The sequence below is a fragment of the Narcine bancroftii genome, chromosome 1 (genome assembly GCF_036971445.1).
Source record: "Narcine bancroftii isolate sNarBan1 chromosome 1, sNarBan1.hap1, whole genome shotgun sequence".
Lineage (NCBI taxonomy): Eukaryota > Metazoa > Chordata > Chondrichthyes > Torpediniformes > Narcinidae > Narcine > Narcine bancroftii.
The window spans coordinates 371,148,371-371,171,930 of record NC_091469.1 but is presented as its reverse complement, the minus strand read 5'-3'; the positions used below and the strand labels follow the sequence as shown (position 1 = coordinate 371,171,930).

At 39.5% G+C, this 23,560-nt stretch overlaps 1 protein-coding gene across 3 annotated transcripts in view; it reads right to left on the bottom strand.

Moving 5' to 3' along the window:
- The window catches only part of LOC138751233 (histone acetyltransferase KAT2B-like), a 70,636-nt gene extending 47,286 nt beyond the window's left edge, over window positions 1-23,350 (bottom strand). The window contains exons 1-4 of one of the 3 annotated variants that reach the window (XM_069913270.1): window positions 22,728-23,350; window positions 21,480-21,606; window positions 13,420-13,565; window positions 6,338-6,427 (exon numbers count right to left, since the gene is read on the bottom strand). In XM_069913270.1, the coding sequence (XP_069769371.1) occupies window positions 6,338-6,427; window positions 13,420-13,565; window positions 21,480-21,606; window positions 22,728-23,009 (645 nt within the window). In that variant the 5' untranslated portion in view covers window positions 23,010-23,350. Of the gene's footprint in view, window positions 1-6,337; window positions 6,428-13,419; window positions 13,566-21,479; window positions 21,607-22,077; window positions 22,442-22,727 lie in introns of those variants that run through there. The other 2 variants (XM_069913269.1, XM_069913271.1) reach the window with 2 other exon arrangements.
- Between the last annotated feature and the right edge of the window lie 210 nt (window positions 23,351-23,560).

Here is a 23,560-nt window from a genome sequence, read left to right as displayed (position 1 = left end):
TTCCCTCACTTTCCACTGCAGCCTGGGGTATATGGCCTCCATCCACGGGGACTTATCAATCTCAATGTTTTTAAGAAGATCCGACACTTTCACTTCCTTGCCAGGACAGCTGGATAATTCGGAAGGGAGTGCATGCATTCTACTCATGATGCTGGGTTTCTTTGTGCTCTCTTGTATGCAAATATCTTAAAGCAGTATAATTTTGAACACGAGGAAAAAATATCAACAATACGCTCCATAATATTTGGGTCAAATACACTTCTTTCCTTTCTTTGCCTCTGTGCTCCACAGTTTTATATTTGTAATCAAACAATTAACATGTAATTAAAGTGCACATTCCAGATTGTAATCACAGTTATTTGTATACATTTTTGTTTGACCATGTAGAAATTATGCCACTTTTTATACATAAAGATCCCCTCACTTCAGGGCACCATAATGCTTGGGACATTTGGCTTCACAATCGTTTATCAGTGATAAGGTATAAGAGAACTAGGCTTGCTTCTAAGCTGTTGATCACCTTTGGAGTCTGTAGTTGTTATTTTTCAACAATGAGGACCAGAGTTGTGCCAATGAAAGTCAAAGAAGCCATTATGAGGCTGAAGAACAAGAACAAAATAGTTAAGAGACATTTCCCAAACTTTAGGATTACCAAAAATCAACAGTTTGGAACATCATGAAGAAGAAAGAGAACACCGGTGAGCTTAGTAATGGCAAAGGGACTGCTATTCCAAAGAAGTCCTCCACTGCTGATGACAGAAGAATTCTCATCATTAGTGAAGAAAAATCCCCAAATGTACGTCCGACAGATCAGAAATACTCTTCATGAGACAGGTCTGGATGTGTCAATGACGACTGTCCACAGAAGACTTCATGAACAGAAATACAGAGGCTGCACTGCAAGATGCAAACAACTAGTTAGCCACAGAAAGGATGGTCAAATTATAGTTTGCCGAGAAGTATTTAAAAGAGCCTGCAAAATTCTGGAAAAAAAGGTCTTGTGGACAGATGAGACCAAGATTAACCGGTATCTGGGTGATGGCAAGAGTAAAGTGTGGAGGCATGAAAGAACTAGATCGAAAGCATACCACCTTTGTCATGGTTTGCATCCTGCAGTGTATCCTCTGTATTTCTGTTCATGGTGTCTTCTATGGACAGTAGTCATTGTTACATCCACACCTGCTTCCTGAAGAGTGTTTCTGATCTGTAAGTCATACATTTGGATATTTTTTTTTCCATCATGATAAGAATTCTGTTACCAGCAGTGGAGGTCTTCCTTGCAATACCAGTTCCTTTCTGATTACTGAGCTCACCGGTACTTTCTTTCTTCTTAATGGTGTTCCAAACTGTTGATTTTGATAATCCTAAGGTTTGGCCAATGTCTATTGCTGCTTTGTTCTTGTTTCTCAGCCTCATAATGATTTCTTTGACTTTCATTGGCACATCTCTGATCTTCATGATGAAGAATAGCAACTAAAGACTCCAAAGGTGATCAACAACTTAGAAGCAAGCTTAGCTCTCTTATATCTGCACCAATGAAGCAGTTAAACATACCCGCATACTCACAAACACCTGTGAAGCAAAATGTCCCAAACATTATGGTGCCCTGAAATGAGGAAACTATGTATATAAAGTGGCATAATTTCTACATGGTCAAACAAAAATGTATACAGATAATTGTGATTACAATCTGGAATGTGCACTTTAATTAGAATTATTACACAGAATTCTTCTTTGAGAATTGTTGGTGATTACAAATTTTAAACTGTGAAGCACAGGGGCAATAAAGGAAAAAGATGTCATTGTCCCAAACATCATTCTTGAATCTTAAGGGTCTTCAGCAGCCAGGGTGTCCAAATATTAATTTGTATGTACGTTTTGTCAAGGAAGCAAGAGGAAATGCAAAACAATTTAATTTAAAAGAACACACATTTCATACATAAACAATTCATCTAAAATATATACTGTAGCTCCCAAAGCATAAAATTGACGAAGTTTATGTGCATTCTTGTTTTTTTTTTAAAACAATCTCTCCTGTTGTGGATTCTTTTCCATATCCTGAGAAATAGATCTTCAAATGTTCACAAATATATTTTTGTCGTCTCCCTTGTTGAACCATGACATGTTGCCCTTCACAAGATCCTAAACAGAAGTAGGGGTTGGCCACGTAGTCTTCTTGAGCCTGCTCTGACGTTCACTACGATCATGACTGGATCCTCCAGCTCAACCCATCTTCCTCTCCACTTCCACATTTGCCTCTGATTCTAAGCATCTATGAGAGGTGGTGCCTCAATAGGCAGCTAAAATCATTAAAGTTCTCCATCACCTTGGTCATGCTCACCTCGCTGCACCCTGAAACCCAGAAACTCTAGATTCCTGCACTACGCTATGTCTGAACCATTGGATCAGCCCATTTTTATTTACACAACCACAACTGTGAAGGTTTATCATCCTTTTATTTTTATTCTCTTTTTTTTTCCTCTCAAGTCACACTGTTAATTTGGTTTCTGCTTATTGTTTGTGAGTGTGCTTTATGTACCTGTGTAACTGCAACAAGCAAGAATTTCATTGCCTCATGATATTGTACATAATAAATAATAAACTCTCATCACCATCACCAAATCTAAGGTACAAATACTCTTACTTATACACTGCAGTGCGAAGGAAGCCTCAAGAATTGGTTTGCTGGCTCCCCTTGACATTAAGGGGTATAGCTCAGAAGCTAATTAATTTACCTGCACATCTTTGGGATGTTGTGAGACGACAGATTAACTGGCAGAAAATCCCTATGGTCACTGGAGGACCTGCAAACTCCACAGACAGCAGCCAAGATCGGGATCAGACCAAAGTCCCAAGCAGCTTTAACTACTGCGGCACTGATCATTCACATCTCTCCAAGGCAGGGGAATGCTCTTCCTTGCAGAATGTGGGTCGTCTGGGAAGCCAGCAGTATCCCTGACGACTTCATCTGCGAGAAGTGCGTTCAGCTGCAGCTCCTGACAAGCCGATTTAAGCAATTGGAGTTGGAGTTGGACGAATTCCAAATGATTCGGGAGGCAGAGGGGGTGACGGATAGGATCTACAGGGACGCTATCACACCTAGGAGGCAGGTAGATGGGTGACAGTCAGGAGAAGGAAAGGGAACAGGCAGGCAGTGCAGGGCACCCCTGTGGCTGTTTCCTTCAATAACAAGTATAGCATTTTGGATAATGTTGGGGAGGAAAATGACCTACCAGGGACAGGCCATGGCGATCAGGTTTCTGGCATGGAGTCCGGACTTGTGGCTAGGTAGGGAATGAAGGAGAAGAGGGAAGCTATAGTAATTGGGAATTCCATAGTTAGGGGGACAGATAAGAGGTACTGTGGAAGAGATTGAGTATGCTGGACAGTATGTTGCCTCCCTATTGCCAGGGTCCGAGATATCTCAGATCGAGTTCTCGGTATTCTCAGGAGGGAGGATAAGCAACCAGATGTCATGGTCCATTTAGGGACCAATGATGCGGGTAGGAAAGTTGAAGAGCTCCTGCAAGGAGAGTTCAGGGAGTTAGGGGCTAGGATGAAGAACAGGACCTCCAGAGTTGTGACCTTGGGATTGCTACCTGTGCAACATGCTGGTAAGGTTAGAAAATAGGAGGATAGTGCAAATTAATATATTGCTAAAGACATGGTGCAGGCAGGAAGGAGGGCTTCAGGTTTCTGGATCATTGGGCTCTCTTCCAGGGATGGTGGTGTGGCAGGCTGCACCAAAGGAAAACACAGGCACAATATTGTTTGGGACAACACAACTTTATTCCACTCACATAAATATCTAGTTGGCTGCTAGCTGTGCTTACAGTGTGATCCCGGGGAGAAAGAGAGAGCACATGGTCGGGACTTTGGCTTTATATCATGGGCCCTCTGGGCCCACCTGGTGGTCAGATGTCATTAGGCCGGGTGCCGTGTCTCTAGGCCGGGTGCCGTGTCTCTGTTGGCCAAGTGATGTACCGCAGCGTTTCATCACAGGTGGGACCTGTTCTGACAGGACAGTTTGCAGCTGACTGGAGGGGGAGTAATATCCTTGCTGGAGCGCAGATAATGAGCGGAGATTTGATAGAGATATTTAAAATTATGAGGGTTATAGAGGGAGTAAATGTACATAGGCTTTTTCCACTGATAGTAGGTGAGCTACAAACAGAGGACATGGGTTAAAAGAGAAAGGTGAAAAGTTTAGGAGGAACATGAGGAGGAACATCTTCACATAGAGAGTGGTGGGAGTGTGGAACGAGCTGCCAGCTAAAGTGGTGAATGCAAGCTCAATTTAAGAAGAATTTGGACAAGTACCTTTATGGATGATGTATGGAGGGCTTTGGACTGGATGCAAGACAGTGGGACTAGGTGAAAAAATGGTTTGGCACAGCTGTGTTGTAATGTTTTATAGTTCTAGAGTAGAGAATTCTCAAGATTTATATAATTTTTAAAAATTGTCCCCATCTTCACCCTGAAAGTCTGAGCTTTGCAGTGAGAGTAAATAGCAGATCAGTATGAAACATGATTCCAATCTCTGTGTCCTGCTCATCTCATCAACACATGAATTAGTTGGGTTTCAATATACTCTTACATTTAAATCTTCACCTACAAGATCCAATTCAACCCCAAAACTTGAAGTAGCATAAATATGCCACCTTATGTCCCTTTAATTAAACTGCAAACATTAATAATTAATAAGGTTCCCATTGGCCAGCATTAATACTGTTAATGCCAGCAAATCATGGATTTCCTCCAGAGGTTTGACCACTAATCATGGGCAGTAGAAGGTAGCAGGAAGACCAGCCTCGTACAACTACACCCGAAAACTATCCCCACGATCAGCAATCAGAGGTGGGCAATTAAATTTGTTTTCTGGTGGGGGGGGGGGGTGGCGGCGGTGGGAAGACTTCACTTTCTTAACAAGAATATGAGGGTTTCATGTACATCATTACATCAATACCATGTTTACATCCGGTACCGCACGGATGGCAGTCTCTTCAATCTGAGGCGCCTGCAAGCTCACACCAAGACACAAGAGAAACTTGTCCGTGAACTACTCTTTGCAGATGATGCCGCTTTAGTTGCCCATTCAGAGCCAGCTCTTCAGCGCTTGACGTCCTGCTTTGCGGAAACTGCCAAAATGTTTGGCCTGGAAGTCAGCCTGAAGAAAACTGAGGTCCTCCATCAGCCAGCTCCCCACCATGACTACCAGCCCCCCCACATCTCCATCGGGCACACAAAACTCAAAACGGTCAACCAGTTTACCTATCTCGGCTGCACCATTTCATCAGATGCAAGGATCGACAATGAGATAGACAACAGACTCGCCAAGGCAAATAGCGCCTTTGGAAGACTACACAAAAGAGTCTGGAAAAACAACCAACTGAAAAACCTCACAAAGATAAGCGTATACAGAGCCGTTGTCATACCCACACTCCTGTTCGGCTCCGAATCATGGGTCCTCTACCGGCACCACCTACGGCTCCTAGAACGCTTCCACCAGCGTTGTCTCCGCTCCATCCTCAACATCCATTGGAGCGCTCACACCCCTAACGTCGAGGTACTCGAGATGGCAGAGGTCGACAGCATCGAGTCCACGCTGCTGAAGATCCAGCTGCGCTGGATGGGTCACGTCTCCAGAATGGAGGACCATCGCCTTCCCAAGATCGTATTATATGGCGAGCTCTCCACTGGCCACCGTGACAGAGGTGCACCAAAGAAAAGGTACAAGGACTTCCTAAAGAAATCTCTTGGTGCCTGCCACATTGACCACCGCCAGTGGGCTGATAACGCCTCAAACCGTGCATCTTGGCGCCTCACAGTTTGGCGGGCAGCAGCCTCCTTTGAAGAAGACCGCAGAGCCCACCTCACTGACAAAAGGCAAAGGAGGAAAAACCCAACACCCAACCCCAACCAACCAATTTTCCCTTGCAACCGCTGCAATCGTGTCTGCCTGTCCCGCATCGGACTGGTCAGCCACAAACGAGCCTGCAGCTGACGTGGACTTTTTACCCCCTCCATAAATCTTCGTCCGCGAAGCCAAGCCAAAGAAGAGAATTACATCAGACTACATTTATGCAGACACAAGGCATGAATGAGGAATCCAGGGTTTAAGAGGAAATGTTAACACATTTAAACCAGCATGGACATTATCATCCACTGTACTCTTTGGTCACATTTTCCTGCACTGAACTTCAACGGGAACAGTTTCTTCCATTTATCGATCTTTATTTTTCTGCCCAGTCTTGTTTTAGAATGAAATTGTGCCTTCAATACAGAAGGGCAAAGCTCATTCTACAAATTGCAGATTGAAAAGAACTTCTTTCTTTACCTGTTCAATACTAGGTTTCTCAAAAGGTGGACTTCCTAATGGTCCTTCCACCAGAGGGCTTCCCATTTGTAAAATACATTTTCGCAAAAGCTGAAAAGATAATTCATAAAAAGCATGAGCGCAGATAAGAAAACATGTACAAAATAAACAATATATCCTCATACTGTTAGAATTATTAATACTTTAATTTTAAATTTAGTGATGCAGGCCTTTTGGCCCATGAGCGCATACTGCCAATTATACCCATGTGACCAATTAACCTACTAACCACATACGTCTTTGAATATGGGAGGAAACTGGGTAGAAGACAATTTAAAATGACATGGAGGTAGAAATACCAAATAATATTAATGAAGAGCCTTAAAAGTAAATTAATATAAAGTATCTTTAAAAATCAATTAAGCGATAACTAATCCTTCATTTGGTAGCATGCTGACTTTCCAAAATCCTAGATTAGGAAGATCCCAGGTTTGAATCTGTCCTGTGCTGAGGTAAACATTACAAGCTCATTGTAAACCAGAGTGTGACATCTTGCTGCAAGTAAACTAAATGCTGAAATGGAGTAGTTTGCAACTTCATGTTTGGATTCCTTGAAAGGACACAAAATGTCATTATTGAGTCAATGCATGCTCAATTATTCTCAGTAATATTTTTAAAATAGAAACATTGAACTAAGACTCATGATATTTTTTGTAAATACATATATACCACCATTTTCCAAACCTATTCTTTATTCCTTTTAACGCACCATGAACTGTGCTTTTAATAAAATCAATAAAAAATTAGTTTTTGGATCTGTTGAATGAAAAATAGTAGGGGTCCAATAGTTTGATGAGAATTAGCAATTTAAAGTATTAATAAAAAGAAAATAACAGCGAACAATGAGACCTAAAGTAGCAAATACCATGAATTTGATGCCTACATTCTAATATTCTACTGTGACAATAGAGAATGCATTACTGGCTTTCTTCCAAAATGACATAGATTTTGGAATGATTCTAATGGATTGGAATGTAGCAAATGCAACATCTGCATTCAAGGAAGTAAGGAGGAAGAACATAAGGAATTAGATGCCAATTAGCCGGACATATGAACCTCGAGAAATTACTGGAATTTCATTATTAATATCATGAAACATAATAAATGTCTAGCAGTCAATGTTGCTATGGAAACTGTGTTTGACAAAACTGATTGTTCTCACGAGGATGAAACAATAGGATGTAAGGATCGGAGTTTGAAAATGGGGAGTGGTTCTCAAAAGGTATTTGACAAAGTGATGCACAAAATATTATTTTTCAAAATAATTGTTGACAGCTTTGAGGATAACATACTAGAAAAGAAAACTTAGTTAAGCAGTACGTTGAGATTGATTTTGGATCCTGTAATGAAGGATTTAGACCAGCTTATGCAAGAAGGGATGCAGTTGCATCAGAAGACATTATCTAAATTCCACCATGAGGCCCATAGATGCAGTTGTCTTTTGTTGGTCGCAGACTGTCAGGAGACCTTGAAGATAATTAAATCATTTATTCAAAGAGATAAGCTATGAGTAAACAATTTTTGGGTAATATAAGCCATGGTCCCATTGCTGATGTTTGAGACTCTCCGAGAGGTGGCAACATCTCTCAGCAAGAAGAAGAACTTCTAGATTCCAACCAACATCCCGGTCGGGGGAGATGGAGGAGCTGCTACCGGCGCCCAGACAACCTACTATAAGTGTGCGGTCGTTGCCTCGCTTCGGCAGTTGGGACCAGTCCAGGCGTTGATAAGTATAATTGGGAAGGGCTTGCATATTGTAATTTGAATTCAGCTTTAGATTTAGTAATAAAGATTTGTATAAACTCAACTACTCTCGGTGTGTGTGTCTGTTTTCTTTCGGTAGCTCAAACACTGTGACCAATCTAAAACGAACAAAGTGAAAGGTACAAGTTTACCCAGGACAGATCCTCTAACACTAAGACTAAATTTTAATTCTTACCTTTAAATGCCTTCATATTTTACCCTCTGTAGTTCTATACCCCTCAGAGATCTCTGCATTTTCATTTGTGTATCTACAATTATGTTTTGCTATGTAATTAGCTTTAGCAAGAACTGAGAATCTATTCTTGGAGGAGCTTACAGCCAACAAAAGTAAAATAAATAGCAAGAAACTATGTACAGTATAACCATTTCCTGAAGTCATAAAACAAAGTAACCATAACTAATTGAAATAACATTTACTGCATTTACCTGGAATGCAGACCATAAAGGTACGAAAATTTGATTTAAAATTCAGCACATTAAAGGCAAGTTTAATACCAACCATACAATTGATAGTAAAATCTCAGCCATGAAAAGTATTATCCCATTATGTGATGGTTACCGGTAAGTAACAGACACATAATATTGAAAAAGTATACATCAGTGAACAAACAAACAACCTATTAAGATACATCTCAAACTACAATCAGCTTTAAGTAACATTGCTTCAGGAAAGTCCAGACCATAGAACCATAGAACATTACAGCACAGAAAATAGGTGATTCGGCCCTTCTAGTCTGTGCCAAAACATCATTCTGCTAGTCCCACTGACCTGCACACATTCTATACTTCTTCCAGACCTCTCCCATCCACGTAGCTATCCAATTTATTCTTAAAACTTAAGAGTGAGCCCTCATTTACCACGTCAGATGGCAGCTTGTTCAACACTCCCACTACTCTCTGAGTGAAGAAGATCCCCTAATATTCCCCCTTTCAACTTAAAAGCATGTCCTCTTGTATTTATCTCTCCTAATCCAAGTGGAAAGAGCCTACTCACATTTACTCTGTCTATACCCCTCATAATTTTAAATACCTCTATCAAATCTCCCTTCATTCTTCTACGCTTCAAGGAATAAAGTCCCAATTTGTTTAATCTTTCTCCGCAACTCGATTCCTGAAGACCTGGCAACATCCTAAGTAAATCTTCTCTGCATTCTTTCAATCTTACTGATATCCTTCCTGTAGTTTGGCGACCAGAACTGCACACAATACTCCAAATTTGGCCTCACCATAACATCTCAACTCCTGTACTCAATACTTTGATTTATGGAGACAAAGATGCCAAAAGCTTTCTTTACAACCCTGTCTCCCTGTGATGCCACTTTCAGGAAATTATGTATCTATATTCCCAGATCCCTTTGTTCCACCGCACTCCTCAGTGCCCTACCATTTACTATACATGTCCTACCTTGGTTTGTCCTTCCAAAATGCAACACCTCACACTTGTCTGCATTAAATTTAAATTTTTCAGCCCATTTTTCAAGTTGGTCCAGATCCCTCTGCAAGCTCTGAAAGCCTTCTTCACTGTCCACGATGCCTCCAATCTTAGTGTCATCAGCAAATTTTCTGATCCAATTTCCCACATTATCATCCAGATTATTGATATAGACAACAAACAATGGTCCCAGCAGTGATCCCTGAGGTACACCACCAGTCACAGGCCTCCAGTCTGAGAAGTAATCATCCACTACCATTCTGTCTTTTCCCATTTAGCCAATTTCCTATCAGTCACTGACTTCAAGTCAAATGGGGTTCAAATGCAGGGAACATTTGTTTGGTGTATTTTAAGAATTCAGTTCTCAATTTAAAGACATGCAATCACTCCTTATGCCTATAAATTTCTATAAAAATTGAAAGTTTCCATATAAAGTTATGGTTACACTTTCCTACCAGATAATTGGGGAAATAGTAAAATACTGTAACATTATGATAAATTTACATAATTTATTGGCATTATAAATGTATTCACAGAAATTTAATAAAACAGTTGGCAGGAAAATTATGTTCCTCAATATAGGATCACTCACAGTTTCTCAAGGAGCATTTGGCATCTCTGAAAAACCAGATGGACATATTCAATATGAAATTACATCCCTTGTGTTTGTTTTGGATTATCATTTAATGCAAAGTGAATGATGAAAGAAAATAGCTGCAGAAAGATAACGAGAGAAGACCTGCCAGACCAAGTTATAAATTTATTTAACTTACTTTGTTATATTCTGATTCCAAGTTAAAACTACTATAAGAAAGAAGTGGAGCTTCTGAGAAAAGTTTGTGTGAAGCAGGCTGACTGTTAAAATCAAGGATAAGAAATGGAAGTGCAAAAGACTCTTGATGCATCACGTATGAAATCCTACTATACATAGATGTATTTTTTTTTAAAAAAACACCTAATATAAACAGAACACAATTCTGGAGTTTTCTCTTTTATTTTCCCCACCAGCTTTCACACTTGTGAAAATTTTGCAGTTCAAATACAATAAAACTCCTGATATCTTGAATTCAAGTAACCGACAAATAAATCGAGGGAAAGTTTTAAAAAAATTAAATAAGAATACAATAATAGATAAAAATTTGTAGATTTAAAATTGTACAAATAAATGTTCTCTGAAGTTATACATAAACCTTTGGTGAAGATGGGAAAAAATACTCAGCCAGCGGAGTGCCTTGGTCGTGTTTTGCTCGTAGCAGTTGTTTGAATAAAGTTGTGTGAAACAGCAATGGTGATGTCTATGATGAAGAGTTGGTTGATGCTGCTTGTCACTGGGGTGACTCTCTTAAAGTGACTCCATATCCCTGCTTGGTAAGAGTAACTTACCAAGGCTTAATCTGTAAACTTGTGGGAGGGGAGGTTAATTATCTATAATGTTATTGTTGGTCTTTGAAGCAGCTCCATGGAGGGGGAGGAATCTGCAAATGCAGCAATGGTTTAAAGTTTTTAAAGAATGTGACTGAAAATAAAGTAAAATGCTTTAAGGCTTATATATTCATGCAAGTGAATTTGTTCAGTGTAAGATCAGTTTAGTATTTTTGTTTTTTTTTAAACTGTTTATTCTTTATGTGGGTGTATTAGTTAAGCATTTTAAGAGTAAGTCTCAAGCAACCAGAAAATACACTTAACTGGCATCTACCAATCCCCATGGATACTGGAAACCAGGGGCTTTATTGTAATTTATTTGAATTCCTTTGTGCAGATTTAAAACAATTTCCTGATGTTTTCTAATCTTTCAACAGAAGGCTGGTCCTGCCCACAAAAGGGGTACATCCCCAGATCAGACCAATTATCATGGCAAGTTTCTAACATTTGAGCCCATTAGTGGAGACTATTAAAATTGATCTTATATATGTGATAAAATCTATTTACAACTGTATACATAAAATTATATAATGGAACTTTTAATTTTATCAAGGAACATAATGCAAATTTGTTTGAATTACGTTACAAAAAGCCTCCCTCATTGGGTTGATTTGTGGACTAATTTGTGCTGCAATTTTCAAAATAGGTCTTAAGAAAAGTTACATTTGGAAAAGTATAATTTTGAAAACTATTTCCAAGTAAACTGGAAATATAGGAAATAGCTCTCCAAATGCACTGAGTAAATGTCAGTCGTTGCTGTTCATAATGAAATAAAATTATTCTGTTCTTAAACTTTTCTATCATTATTATAACTATTTTTTTGCAATGAGCTTCAGGTCCTGGAAAGACAGAACTGAGCCTGAATATGATTGTAAATGCATCTAGGCACGCATTTAAAATTGGCATCGAACATATCATTGCCATGGATGTGGCTAGATTCAGATTTCAGATTTATTGTCAGAGTATATACATGACATCACATACAACCCTGAGATTCTTTTTCCTGCAGGCCAGATAGAATTATCACCTATTAGAAGTACAAAAAAAAGTGCAATACAGAGAGAAAAAAAAATGAAGTGCAAAAGTATGAGTCCTTAAATGAGTCCTTGATTGATTGAGTTTATTGTTGAGGAGTCTGATGGTGGACAGGTAGCAGCTGTTTCTGAACCTGGTAGTGTGAGTCTTGTAGCACCCATACTCTTTCCTGATAGTAGCAGTGAGAACAGAGTGTGTACTGGGTGATGTGGATCCTTGATGATTGTTGCTGCTCTCCAACACTAGCATTCCTTGAGGGTTCTTGATGGTGGGGATGGTTTTTCCTTTAATGTCCTGGGGTGTGTCCACTATCTTTTGCAGGGCTTTATGGTCAGGGGTATTGGTGTCCCCAAACCAGACCACGATGCAGTCGTTTAGCACACTTTCCACTCCACATCTGTAGAAGTTTGCCAGGATATCCAACGTCATACCAAACTTTGTCAAACTCCTGAGGAAGTAGAGGTGCTGACATGCTTTCTTCATGATGCCATTAGTGTGTTGGTCCAGGAAAGATCCTCCAAAATAGTGCTCTCAAGAACTTAAATTTGCTCAACCTCTCCACCTCTGATTCCCCCAGTGATCACTGGATCGAACTCTAGTTTCCTGAAATCAACAGTCAGTTTCTTGGTTTTGGTGAAATTGAGTCTGAGGTTATTGTTGGTGCACCATTCAGTCAAGTTTCCAATTGTCCTCCTGCATGTTGACTCATTGGCCCTTTTTAAGTAACCCACTACCAAATGTATTAGCAAATGTGTAGTCGGTGTTGTTGTCATACAGAGCCACATGGTCAGGTGTTGTTGTCATACAGAGCTGCACGGTCAGGTGTTGTTGTCATACAGAGCCGCACGGTCAGGTGTTGTTGACATACAGAGCCGCACGGTCAGGTGTTGTTGACATACAGAGCCGCACGGTCAGGTGTTGTTGTCATACAGAGCCGCACGGTCAGGTGTTGTTGTCATACAGAGCCGCACGGTCAGGTGTTGTTGTCATACAGAGCCGCACGGTCAGGTGTTGTTGTCATACAGAGCCGCACGGTCAGGTGTTGTTGTCATACAGAGCCGCACGGTCATAGGTGTAGAATGAGTAGACCAGTGGGCTAAGAACATAGCCCTGTGGTGCTCCAGTATTGATGAAGATTATGGAGGTGATTTTCTTACCAGTCTTCACTGTTTATGGTCTGGAGGTGAGGAAATCCATGATCCAATTACGTAGTGAGGTGTTGAATCCCAGGTCTTAGAGTTTGCTGATCAATTTTATGCCCTGTAAATTCTATTTGATGAAATTTATTTTACAACTTAGGTATTAAACACTTCAGATGATAACTGGCTGTCTACTTGTCAAAGATTCAAAATGCATAGGATAATGAAAAGTAATCTTTCCTTATACCTACTTTAAACAAGTAAAAGTAAACTTGTTTGGTGTCTGCATCTTCTTCTCTGTGGACACAGGTAAATAAGTATTCCACATCCAGTACTATTCCAAGTAGCCGATTCATTTCTTCCTCTGATACATTTTCCAAGTGGGAAACATGATCAGCTAAATAAGAGAAAAAAATGTTTTAGTTTCGGGTGTCAGTTTTAACAGAATAACTAATATGTTAAAATACTGAGCAAATCCCCACACTGCCATAAAAATGACCCCAATTCAAGAGAATTATGCATGTCAAGTTAAATAGTCTTTAAAATCTTAAGTTTTAACAAAAGAAACAACATCTTTTACAGAGAAGATTGTTGTTTCCTTTCTGTCCTTTGTTCTGATAGTACAAATGTTAATAGTACAAAATCTTCTTGGCTATCACTTGTTTGCATGATAACTCCCAATCCTTCCCCATCCAGACCACCCAATTTGAAAGCATATTTTGCAAGCATATAAAAGTGTTCAATTTTTCTGCCAAGTTAAATAATTTCCTATAATTCAAACATAAACACAAAAATGTACAATCAAACCCATCGATATTTTTATTGTCCCATCTGCAAAATGATTAGATTTCAGATTTATTGTCAGAGTACATCCATGATATCACAAACAACCCTGAAGTTCTTTTTCCTGTGGGTGCGGCGGAATTACCACTAATTGGTAGTGCAAAAAAAATGTAAACATGTAAAAAAAAGATAAAAGAACTGTAAACAGATAATTAATGTAAACAAACTGCAATATTCAGAGAACAAAAAAAATCAATAAAGTGCACAAGTGTCCTTAAATGAGTCCCTGATTGGTAGCAGGTGTTGCTGAATCTGATGGTGTGAGTCTTGTGGCACCTATACCTCTTTCCTGATGGCAGCAGCGAGAACAGAGCATGTGCTGGGTGATTTGGATCTTTGATGATTGCTGTTGCCCTCTGATGGCAGAGTTTCCTGTAGATGTACTCAATAGTGGGGAGGGTTTTGCCTATGATGTCCTGGGCTATGACCCCTACCTTTTGGAGGGCTTTATGCTCAGGGGTATTGGTGTCCCCATACCAGACCATGATGCAGCCAGTCACCACACTTTCTACCACAAATCCATAGAAATTTGCCAGGGTTTCTGGTATCATACCAAACCTCTAAAACCCCCTGAGGAAACAGGTGCTGACATGCTTTCTTCACGATGATGTGTTGGGACCAGGAAAAATCCTCCGAGATAGTGATTCCCAAGAACCTAAATTTGCTCACCCTCTCCACCTCTGATACCCCCAATGATCACTAGATTATATATTCGGAGGATGAGAGAGAGAGAGTAAGCAGTCAAAATAGGCCATAAACACAGCTAAAATTTTGTCTCAAAACACAAAGAACTGACCTTCTTATCTCTACTGCCCTGATTCTGCCAGAAAAACAGGAGTAACATAAACTCTGTCCTACTGGATAACAAGTTAAGCATTTACTGATAAGAATCAAGTGGGCTTTAATGAGGTCTGAAAAATTCTTACTGGCATTCAACAGGATAAAGAAAAGATTCAGAAATAATGACCAGGAAGTGACTTGTGGTAACCTTCTTTTTTGAAGTGCACCTCAACAAAGGACAAGAAGCCAAGATCCACAACATCTACAACAATATCAAACCTCAAAACACATTACAACATACAGTGGTGTCAATCTTTGGGATAGTCCCATTTTGTTTTCATTCCAATAAATCAAATTTCAAATTCTGTAGTCAGCAGAATTTCATCTAAGAACGATAATTGTTTATGTAAACCAGTGGTTCTCAACCTTGTTCTTTCCATTCACATACCACTTTACGTATTCCTTACGCCATCAGTGTTTGGTGATTAGTAAGGGATTGCTTAAGGTGGTATGTGGGTGGAAAGAAAAAGTTTGAAAACTACTGTTTTAATCATATCAAAATGCCTTGTTATGTGCACAGTTTCATAACAACAAAGGAAATGGGCAGATGACAGTTTTTCTCAAGCAAAATATTTCAGACAACATTTGGGTCTAGAGCAATCCCCTTCCTTATCACAGAGTACCGATGGCATAGGGAATAATTAAAGTGGTATGTGAGTGGAAAGAAAAAGGTTGAGGACCTCTGTGCTAGACAAAGGCTAGCCAAAAAGGATTTCACACTATCAACATTTGAAGTTTTGGAGGCCGAACAAAATTACTGCACAATGAACAACAGAAAATAATTTTCTTTAAAGTTAAAAATGTGACTTTATGTTTTTCAGGAATATTTTATTTTTGAAAAAAGTCCAGACCAGTTTTGTTTTAAATTCCATCCCACTATCACGTTACATGTTAATCTGGTGTTTTAACAGTCCAGGACAGCCATTCTCAATGGTGGCCATGGACTGAAATTATTTTTTTTAAATGTAGTCAGTAGGAGAGAAGTATGGAAAAAAGCAACTAAATGATTCCTTCACAAGGAAGGGGCCCATAAACTTTGAGAAAAGTAGTAAGTGGGGGGGTGGGGGGGGTGCAGAGCTAAATAAAAAAGGTTGAGAATGGCTGGTCTAAGTAGTAAACATTATGAAATTGCAATATATGTGATGATAGTCTGGTTTACAAAATCTCTACAGAAAGTTTCAGCATGCTTTGTTTCTTATCTGTTGACTCAAGGTCAACTTGATAATTGATTTACACCACCACTTTTCTCCCCATCCCTGATGAAACATTGTTAACCACATGAACTTAATACCACAAACAATAGAGAAAGCAGCATAATTAATTGAGAATTTAGAGGAAGCAAAAATTTCAGCCTCAGCCTCCAGATCTTGATTATTGGAAGTGTAGTTAAATTATTGGTCATAATTTGTACCAATTCACAACAGCCAAAATTGTTTAGGCTTTATTTGGGGAACTTGGCAAGGTTGTTGTTGCTTTTTGACTTGGTATTAGAACCCCTTGCCATATATTTAAGGAAGTGTAGAGATTTTTCAGGGATTATTAGGAATGGAGTTGAACACAACATTTCTTTAAATGCAGATGCTTCTTAGTTTGAATCCAGAGGTTTCTCTATCAAGTATATTAACCATATTTGCTTATTTTCAGGCTACAAATTAAATTTCCATAAGTGAATTATTACCCCTAAAGGGGGCTTCTGTAAGATATTGCAATTTCCCTTTTATCTTGGAAGTACTATTACTAAGATTTATAAGAATTTATTGAAGGAAATTTTGTCTCCAACATTTAATCAGGTTAAAGTAATATTATCGGGTTGGTCACCCTTGTCTATTAATTCAATTAGAATGAATATATTACTGAAATTTCTCCATCTTTTCCAGTCCATACCAATCTTTATCCCTAAATCCTTTTTTGATTCAATTGACTTGCTTATTTCTTCGTATATACGGCAAGGAAAACAACCTCATTTAAATCAAGTGCATCTTTAATAAACTAAAATAGAGTGGAGGTCTGTTATTTCCAAATTTCAGATTCTATTATTGGGCAATCAATATACGTTATTTGCTTCTTTTGATAAATTAGTTGACTGCCCTTCTTGGGTGGAAATGGAACTGAATTTTTCTAAAAAAACATCTATGTTGGTTGTCCTAGACTTCTTTTTACCTTTCTCTTTTTCTAAATTAACAGGTAATCCAATAATGAGAATATGGGCACAGTTTAGAAAATTATTTTGGAATCCATTGTTTCTTCTCTCTTGCTTGTCCAATTACAGCTAACCATTTTTTTTTTACCTTCTTTGTCAGATATAGGCTTTAGGGAGTAGTGCAAACTGTGCATTAAAAATGTTAAAGTTCTTAGGAGGGGGGAAAGGGGGAAAAAAAATTAAAGTTCTTGTCATTCATGACAATTTTGCCTCTTTTGAACAATTGAGAGCAAAATTTAAATTACCCAAAAGTAACTTTTTTCAGATATCTACAAGTCAGACATTTAGTTCAGTCTAAACTTTTTGAATATCCATGGATTTACGTAACAAACATTCTTGATTTATGTTTTGATTTTAAACTTTATCATAGAGGCTCAATATCAATTATTTATAGTAATTTGATGGACTTGAGAATAGCTTCATTAGTTAAGATTAAGAGTGACTTGGAACATGACTTGAACTTGTCACTCACAGACGAGGACTGGGATATTGTTCTAAATTTGATTAATGAATCCTCCTTCAGTGCATGATATTGTTCATTGTAATTTAAAGTGGTGCATAGAGGACAATATTTCAAAACTTTAACTATCTTATATTTATTCTTATGTGATAAATGTAAAATTTTCGAGGCTTCATTGATACATAGTGTTTTTGGTCGACCGAGTTTAGAAGATTCTTGGGAAAATTATTTTCAAAATGTATCATTTAATTTTAGGATCAAATTCAAACCGTGCCCATTAATTGCTCTGATTGGTTTTATTCAAGAAGAGGAAATATTATTGTCTTCATCTCAGAAGTGAATTTTAGTTTTTATCTCATTGATAGCTAGATGGAGAATTTTGATGAATTGGAAAGACAGTGCTCCACCTACTCATACTCAATAGTCACAGGCAGTCATATCCTTCCTACATTTTGAAAAAAATTAGATATAATGTTAAAGATGTGAAGGTGAATATTTTCAAGATATGCGGCTCAGTCATGGAGAATTGCCATAATTTAATGAACAGCGCTGTCTGATTTCCTAATGTCATCTGTCGTTTCCTAATGTGGTGGGGGGGGGGGGGTCTTTTTTTTCCTCCTTTTTGTTTTCTTTTTCTTCTTTTGAGATATTTTGTAAAAGGGATTAGATTGAGAGGTATACACACAATCACACAATTTACACTATGTAAGATTTAAGTATTATTTGAGAAGTACAAATTGTCTTCTCTTATATTTCAATCTATGTATTCGATTGATATGTGTGCACATTTTTTTATTAAACTCAATGAAGATTTTTAAAAAAAGGACTGTAGTTAAGATTTCAAGCCAACCACTGACTAAAAATTGAGTAAAATTCCCACAAATGCATAGTGAAGTTAAGCTTTTCAAGAAATGCTGGATAAAAGTATTTGATGTTAATAGAGTACAATGAAGGAAATTAAAGAATATGACACAAATTAAAAGACATGCTGAGATGGTAACAAAATGGAAAATCTTAGAAACCAGGGAAAGTTAATTGATAGAATTAGATAGGCATTAAAAGTAAACTGCCAATGTAACAAACCATACCTACACATTCATTCTTAGTCATGTCTTACCATCCATTGGTGCAACTACCACTACGTTTTAAATTTATTTATCACAAAATATCTATTACAGCAAAGGGGTTCTTTTGTGAACAGACTAATAGGATATTGCTAACAGTCATGCAGCCGTGTAAAAATCATGTGGCGCTTCGTAGGTTTGTACGTTTGAATATGTTGTGAATTAGCTGGACATCGTTTGATGCTCTGTAGTTGCCAAGAAAATTATCAACAACATCTTTAAATGCCTTCTAAGCATGCGCAGGCCTAAGATAACATTTGCATAGCATCTGCACTGAGTGCATGCTCAGGCATGTTTGGACTGACCAAAACAACTTACTTTGTGTGCAGTGTATGAGAAAACTTAAAATAATGCAGGAAATCACAGAAATACTGAAAAAATGGTACCTGATAGGAAAAATGTAGCTGCAATGATCAGCTGCAATAAATCCATAAAATGCACCCAAAAGTATTCAGAAAGTAAAATCTTTGCTGTCCACTGTTTATCAGAGTACATATTGCAATGAAAAGGAAGATCGCACCACACAAGGACAGCAGGAGAGCACTGTTATGGGTCATTTAGAAACCTAAGGCTGCAGGGGAAGGGGAAAAAAAAGGTCTTTAAGCCAGCTTGGTGCATGCTTTCACAATCTTAAGCTTTTTCCCTAATGAGAATTGTCTGGGGTTGTTTTTTTTTGGTCTTTCAGTATGTTGGATGCTTCTCCTCACCAGCAAGAGATGTAGATGGAGTCCACTGAAGGGAGGGCAGTTTTCATCATGTTCTGAACTGCATTCACCACCTTCTGTAGCTTCTGAACTTGAGCGGAGCAGCTTCCATGATGCAACTGGCAAGAATGCATTCAATGGTGTAGCTGTGGAAGACGTTGAGGGACAAGGGAACGTGGCAATCTTCCTTAATCTTCTAAGAAAGTAGAGCTGTTGGTGTGCTTGTCCAAGATCATTGGAGATATTTATTCTAAAGAACATGGAGCTATCTACTCTTTTGGTTTCAATGCCATTGATGTGAATCGGGGTGTGAACTCTGTCCCTGTTCTGAAGTCAATGACTGTCTTATTGAAGTCAAACAGTGTCCTTTATGAAGCAAAGATAAAGCTACATAGCCGTCATTTTGGGCTTTTCATATTTTTTTTCTGCATTCTATTTCTGTAACTCATCTCCTTATGTTTGTTCATTATTTTTATCTAAATACTCCAATTAAACCAGTGACCAGATATCCTCTACAAGTTATTCCCATGGCACCCTGTCCTCAGTCTATCAGAAATGTTCCTTTCATCCTTTCTATCCCTCCCCTACCTTCCCCATAACTTAAAACTAATATGCTTTCTCTTTCACAGTCTTCATGCACCTCTTCAATCTCAAATAATAACTCTGTTCCTTTTCCACAGATGCTGCCTGACCTCCTGGGCATTTTCAGTTTTCAAAAAAATTTCAGATTTCCAGCATCTGCTGATTTTTCTTTTCATTTTAATTTAATAGATTTCTTTTTCATTTACTCACCCTAATACAATTTCCGATCACTTCCATCTGTTCATGGGAATATGATGTTACTGACTCAGTCAGAATTTATTGTTCTTCTCTGATTGCCCCCTGCACTTGGCATACTGGGTTACTTCAGAAGCCAGTAACAGTGAACTACATTGCTGGCTCTGAACCCATGTATATGACAGGCTAAAAAGGGACAGCAGATTTCTTTCCTGAAGGGCATTAGTGAAGTTTTCAAATAACAAAATGCTAGTTTGATGGTCACCAATGTACATACAGGCTCCCCCCGGGTTATGAACAGCAGCCATGGATACCCCTACATACAAGTGAGCTCTCTTTTTTTAATTAAATTCAAAAGTCTGACATGGATGCATGTGTTGATTCCCAGGAATGGGAGACCTTGTAGGGTTTGGGGCCAAAATATCGACATTTCTTTTCCCTCCTGTTCATGCTGTACAACCCATTGAGCTCCGCCACAGATTGTTTTCTTTTAGAAGCAGAACCTGTTTCCTTTCTCTATAGTTTTAGCATTTGTATTTTCTTATCGGTCCTTTGTTCCGATCTAGGGTGGTACCGTTACTTTATCGAGTCATTTTTATATATTTTCTGACATGGACAAAATCAACTCATGGACCTCTGTAAAACCAAAACCCACTTGTTACCTGAAGATAGCCTGCAATAACTTTGCATTCTGCACCTAATTTAACTACTTTGAATCGCCTGATAAGATTTTTAATCTTGCCTCTAGATTAACAGTTCAAGCCTGTGGAAACTAGTCCAGTGATGTAACCACTAACATATTTTTCATTCCCTTCAAGATTTTTTTTTGCCAAGTTTGTTAATAGTTTACATCAGATCTCGTCAAACAGTATCACATATGCTTTTGGCTGGAGTACTCTGAATTATCAGTTTCAAAATTACATTGTTTCCTGAGGAAAAACCTTACTTCAAGGGTAAACCAGAAGCGTTTAAGACAGTAATAACTTCTGAGTAATGGTTAAATGCAATTTTCACTAAATTACATATGACTACATTGAGAAATTCAACCCAAAATACATAGATGTCAAGAATAATTTTGTTGCATAATTAAAATCAATTGAATTTGGAGAATACATAAAATAAAAGGTCAGCTCAAGTCTCCACATTTGTGCTTTGAAAAATACATCTGCATAGAACACACTCTCACAGATTTTTCTCTGAATAATACTGTCTGTCTTAAGCAGCATGGAACTTCCTGTTGATAATGACCAACTAAAGATGTGTTGAAATTTTCAGGTCATTTTAGATAAACATCTGACCTCAGAGTTAGTCGGCATAATTCATTTTCCGCCAGAAAGTGTGCATGAAGAGGTCCCATACTCACCTAACGTGTGGCCACAGCTCCGGCATGGTTCTGCAAGACTAACAGCCGCCTGCTGGAAGTTTACTCTTGGAGGAGTGGCAGGGGGATTTGGATTCTTCCAACCATTGCACTTGCAGGATTCTTCAGCCTAAAGAAGATTAAGAATATATGACGTTCATATATCCTCTGCTCTTTAACAGATTAATAGAGTCGTACAGTACTGCAGGGCCCAACTCATCCATGCCAACTAAAATGGCATTCTAAATTAGTTCTATTTGTGGCCTTTTGGTCCATCACGCTGCATGCTGTAATGTTCACCATTTCACTGATAAAACGATATGACAGAGTGATTATCCTGCCAGAAATCTAAAAGCGCAGTTCATTAAGATTTTATTGAATTCCAGTCAAACATGGTATAACCCTGCTGTCAAGTCAAATGCAAAATCACTTTTACCTGCATTACATATTTTGTTTACTGTCCACCCCAAATAAAACTACTGCACCCTTGAGACTCGATTAAAGTTCTGCCCGCATTTCGAATCTCGTGTGTTTTTGTTTCCGACCAGAGAATGGAAGCACGGTCTCCTTTCCTGTCACCCTGCCCTTTGCAATCGCGCACCTGCCATTTAGACTTGCGTGGGTCCATTTCATAAATCCAATGACGGCTCTAATGCTCGCCATCTCCGCCTCCCTTCAGGGATTCAAGTCGTCGAAAGGAATCAAGTCCCAAGGACTGCCCAATATCGCTGGAGGAGATGTGGGCTTTCATGCAGCTGACCGACCACACGTTCAGAAACCACAAGGTGCTCGTGGGTTTAGTTCCATATTTTGTCGGAAATTCAAGTGTGTACAAATTTCCCCAATAGTTATTTGGGCACAAAAGGCAAACTGAAATTTGAAAAGCAGTTCCTCTCCTCTCTTATCTCTGTGCACGACATCATCCATCCCAGTATTGCCTGCTGCCTTGGGGGGGGGGGGGGAAATGACACGAGGCTCCTAAAATAAAACTGTCATCGATGTCAGAAAATGACACAGCATGTAGCGACCTAACATTGTTTACAACACACAAGCGCCAGCCAGAGAAACAATCCCGCCCCCTGTTGGGAAACAATCCAACCTGATACAACACGATCAAAACAAATTCATTCTGACATGTCACTTTATTCGCCAGCTTGTTTGAAAAACGAGCTCGTCTGACTGGGGTGCGGAGGCGCAGACCCTCGACTGATTTCTCCCCGTCCTTGGGAGTTGGAAGCTCCGGCCGCTCACCTTGCAAGCGGAGTAAACGCCGAGTTTCTCCAGTTTCTTTGTCCGGGGATAGCCGCGGAGCTGCGCCTTCCTCAGAGCGATCCTCTCCCGCTGCTGCTGCTGGCCGCCCGAGCCGGTGGAACGGCCGCTCTCCGCCACCGTCGCGTAGCCCAGCAGCGGCACGGACACCGGAGCAGCCAGGGAGACCGACACGGAGTCGGAGCCGCCGCCCGCTCCGAAACAGACCGCCGGGGAGCCCTGCTGAAGCCCGCCCGCTCCGCCGCCGACGCTGCTCTCCGCCATGGCTCCCAGCCGCTCTGTACGTGCAGACAATTATTGAGCTTTTTTTTAAGGAAGTGATCCGCGCTGGAATGGTGACCACAGTCGTGGTGTCAGCTCACTCCCCTACATTATCCAGAGCTGGTAGAACCCCGCCAGGGGCGGTGCAAAGCCCAAGCTGTCACACAGGCGCACACCAGGTTAGTTTCCATGGATGGTGGTCGACTTCGGAGAAGAAAAGTGAGCTGATTGACCCAATGCAGAAAACGACGCAGCCCAAACCAAACATTCTGAAAACCAAAGGAAAGTTTCATATGAATAGAGATACTTCGATATTTGACGCGGCTCCAGCAATTATGCCAGGAAGGAGCAGGCCGAACCAAGTTTCCCAATTTTTTGCTGCAACTGAACGCGGTTCTTCACTTCCTCAGCTTTATTTATCTTCCACCAGCTCAAAAATAAGTCTGTCTGTCCATAAACTGCCCATCGTCCACATCCTAGCGACAAATAGTTCTTGAGAGCCTCGTGTATTGAAGGTGTAACAACTCTGGTGGCGTTCTTTTAGAGTGTGATAC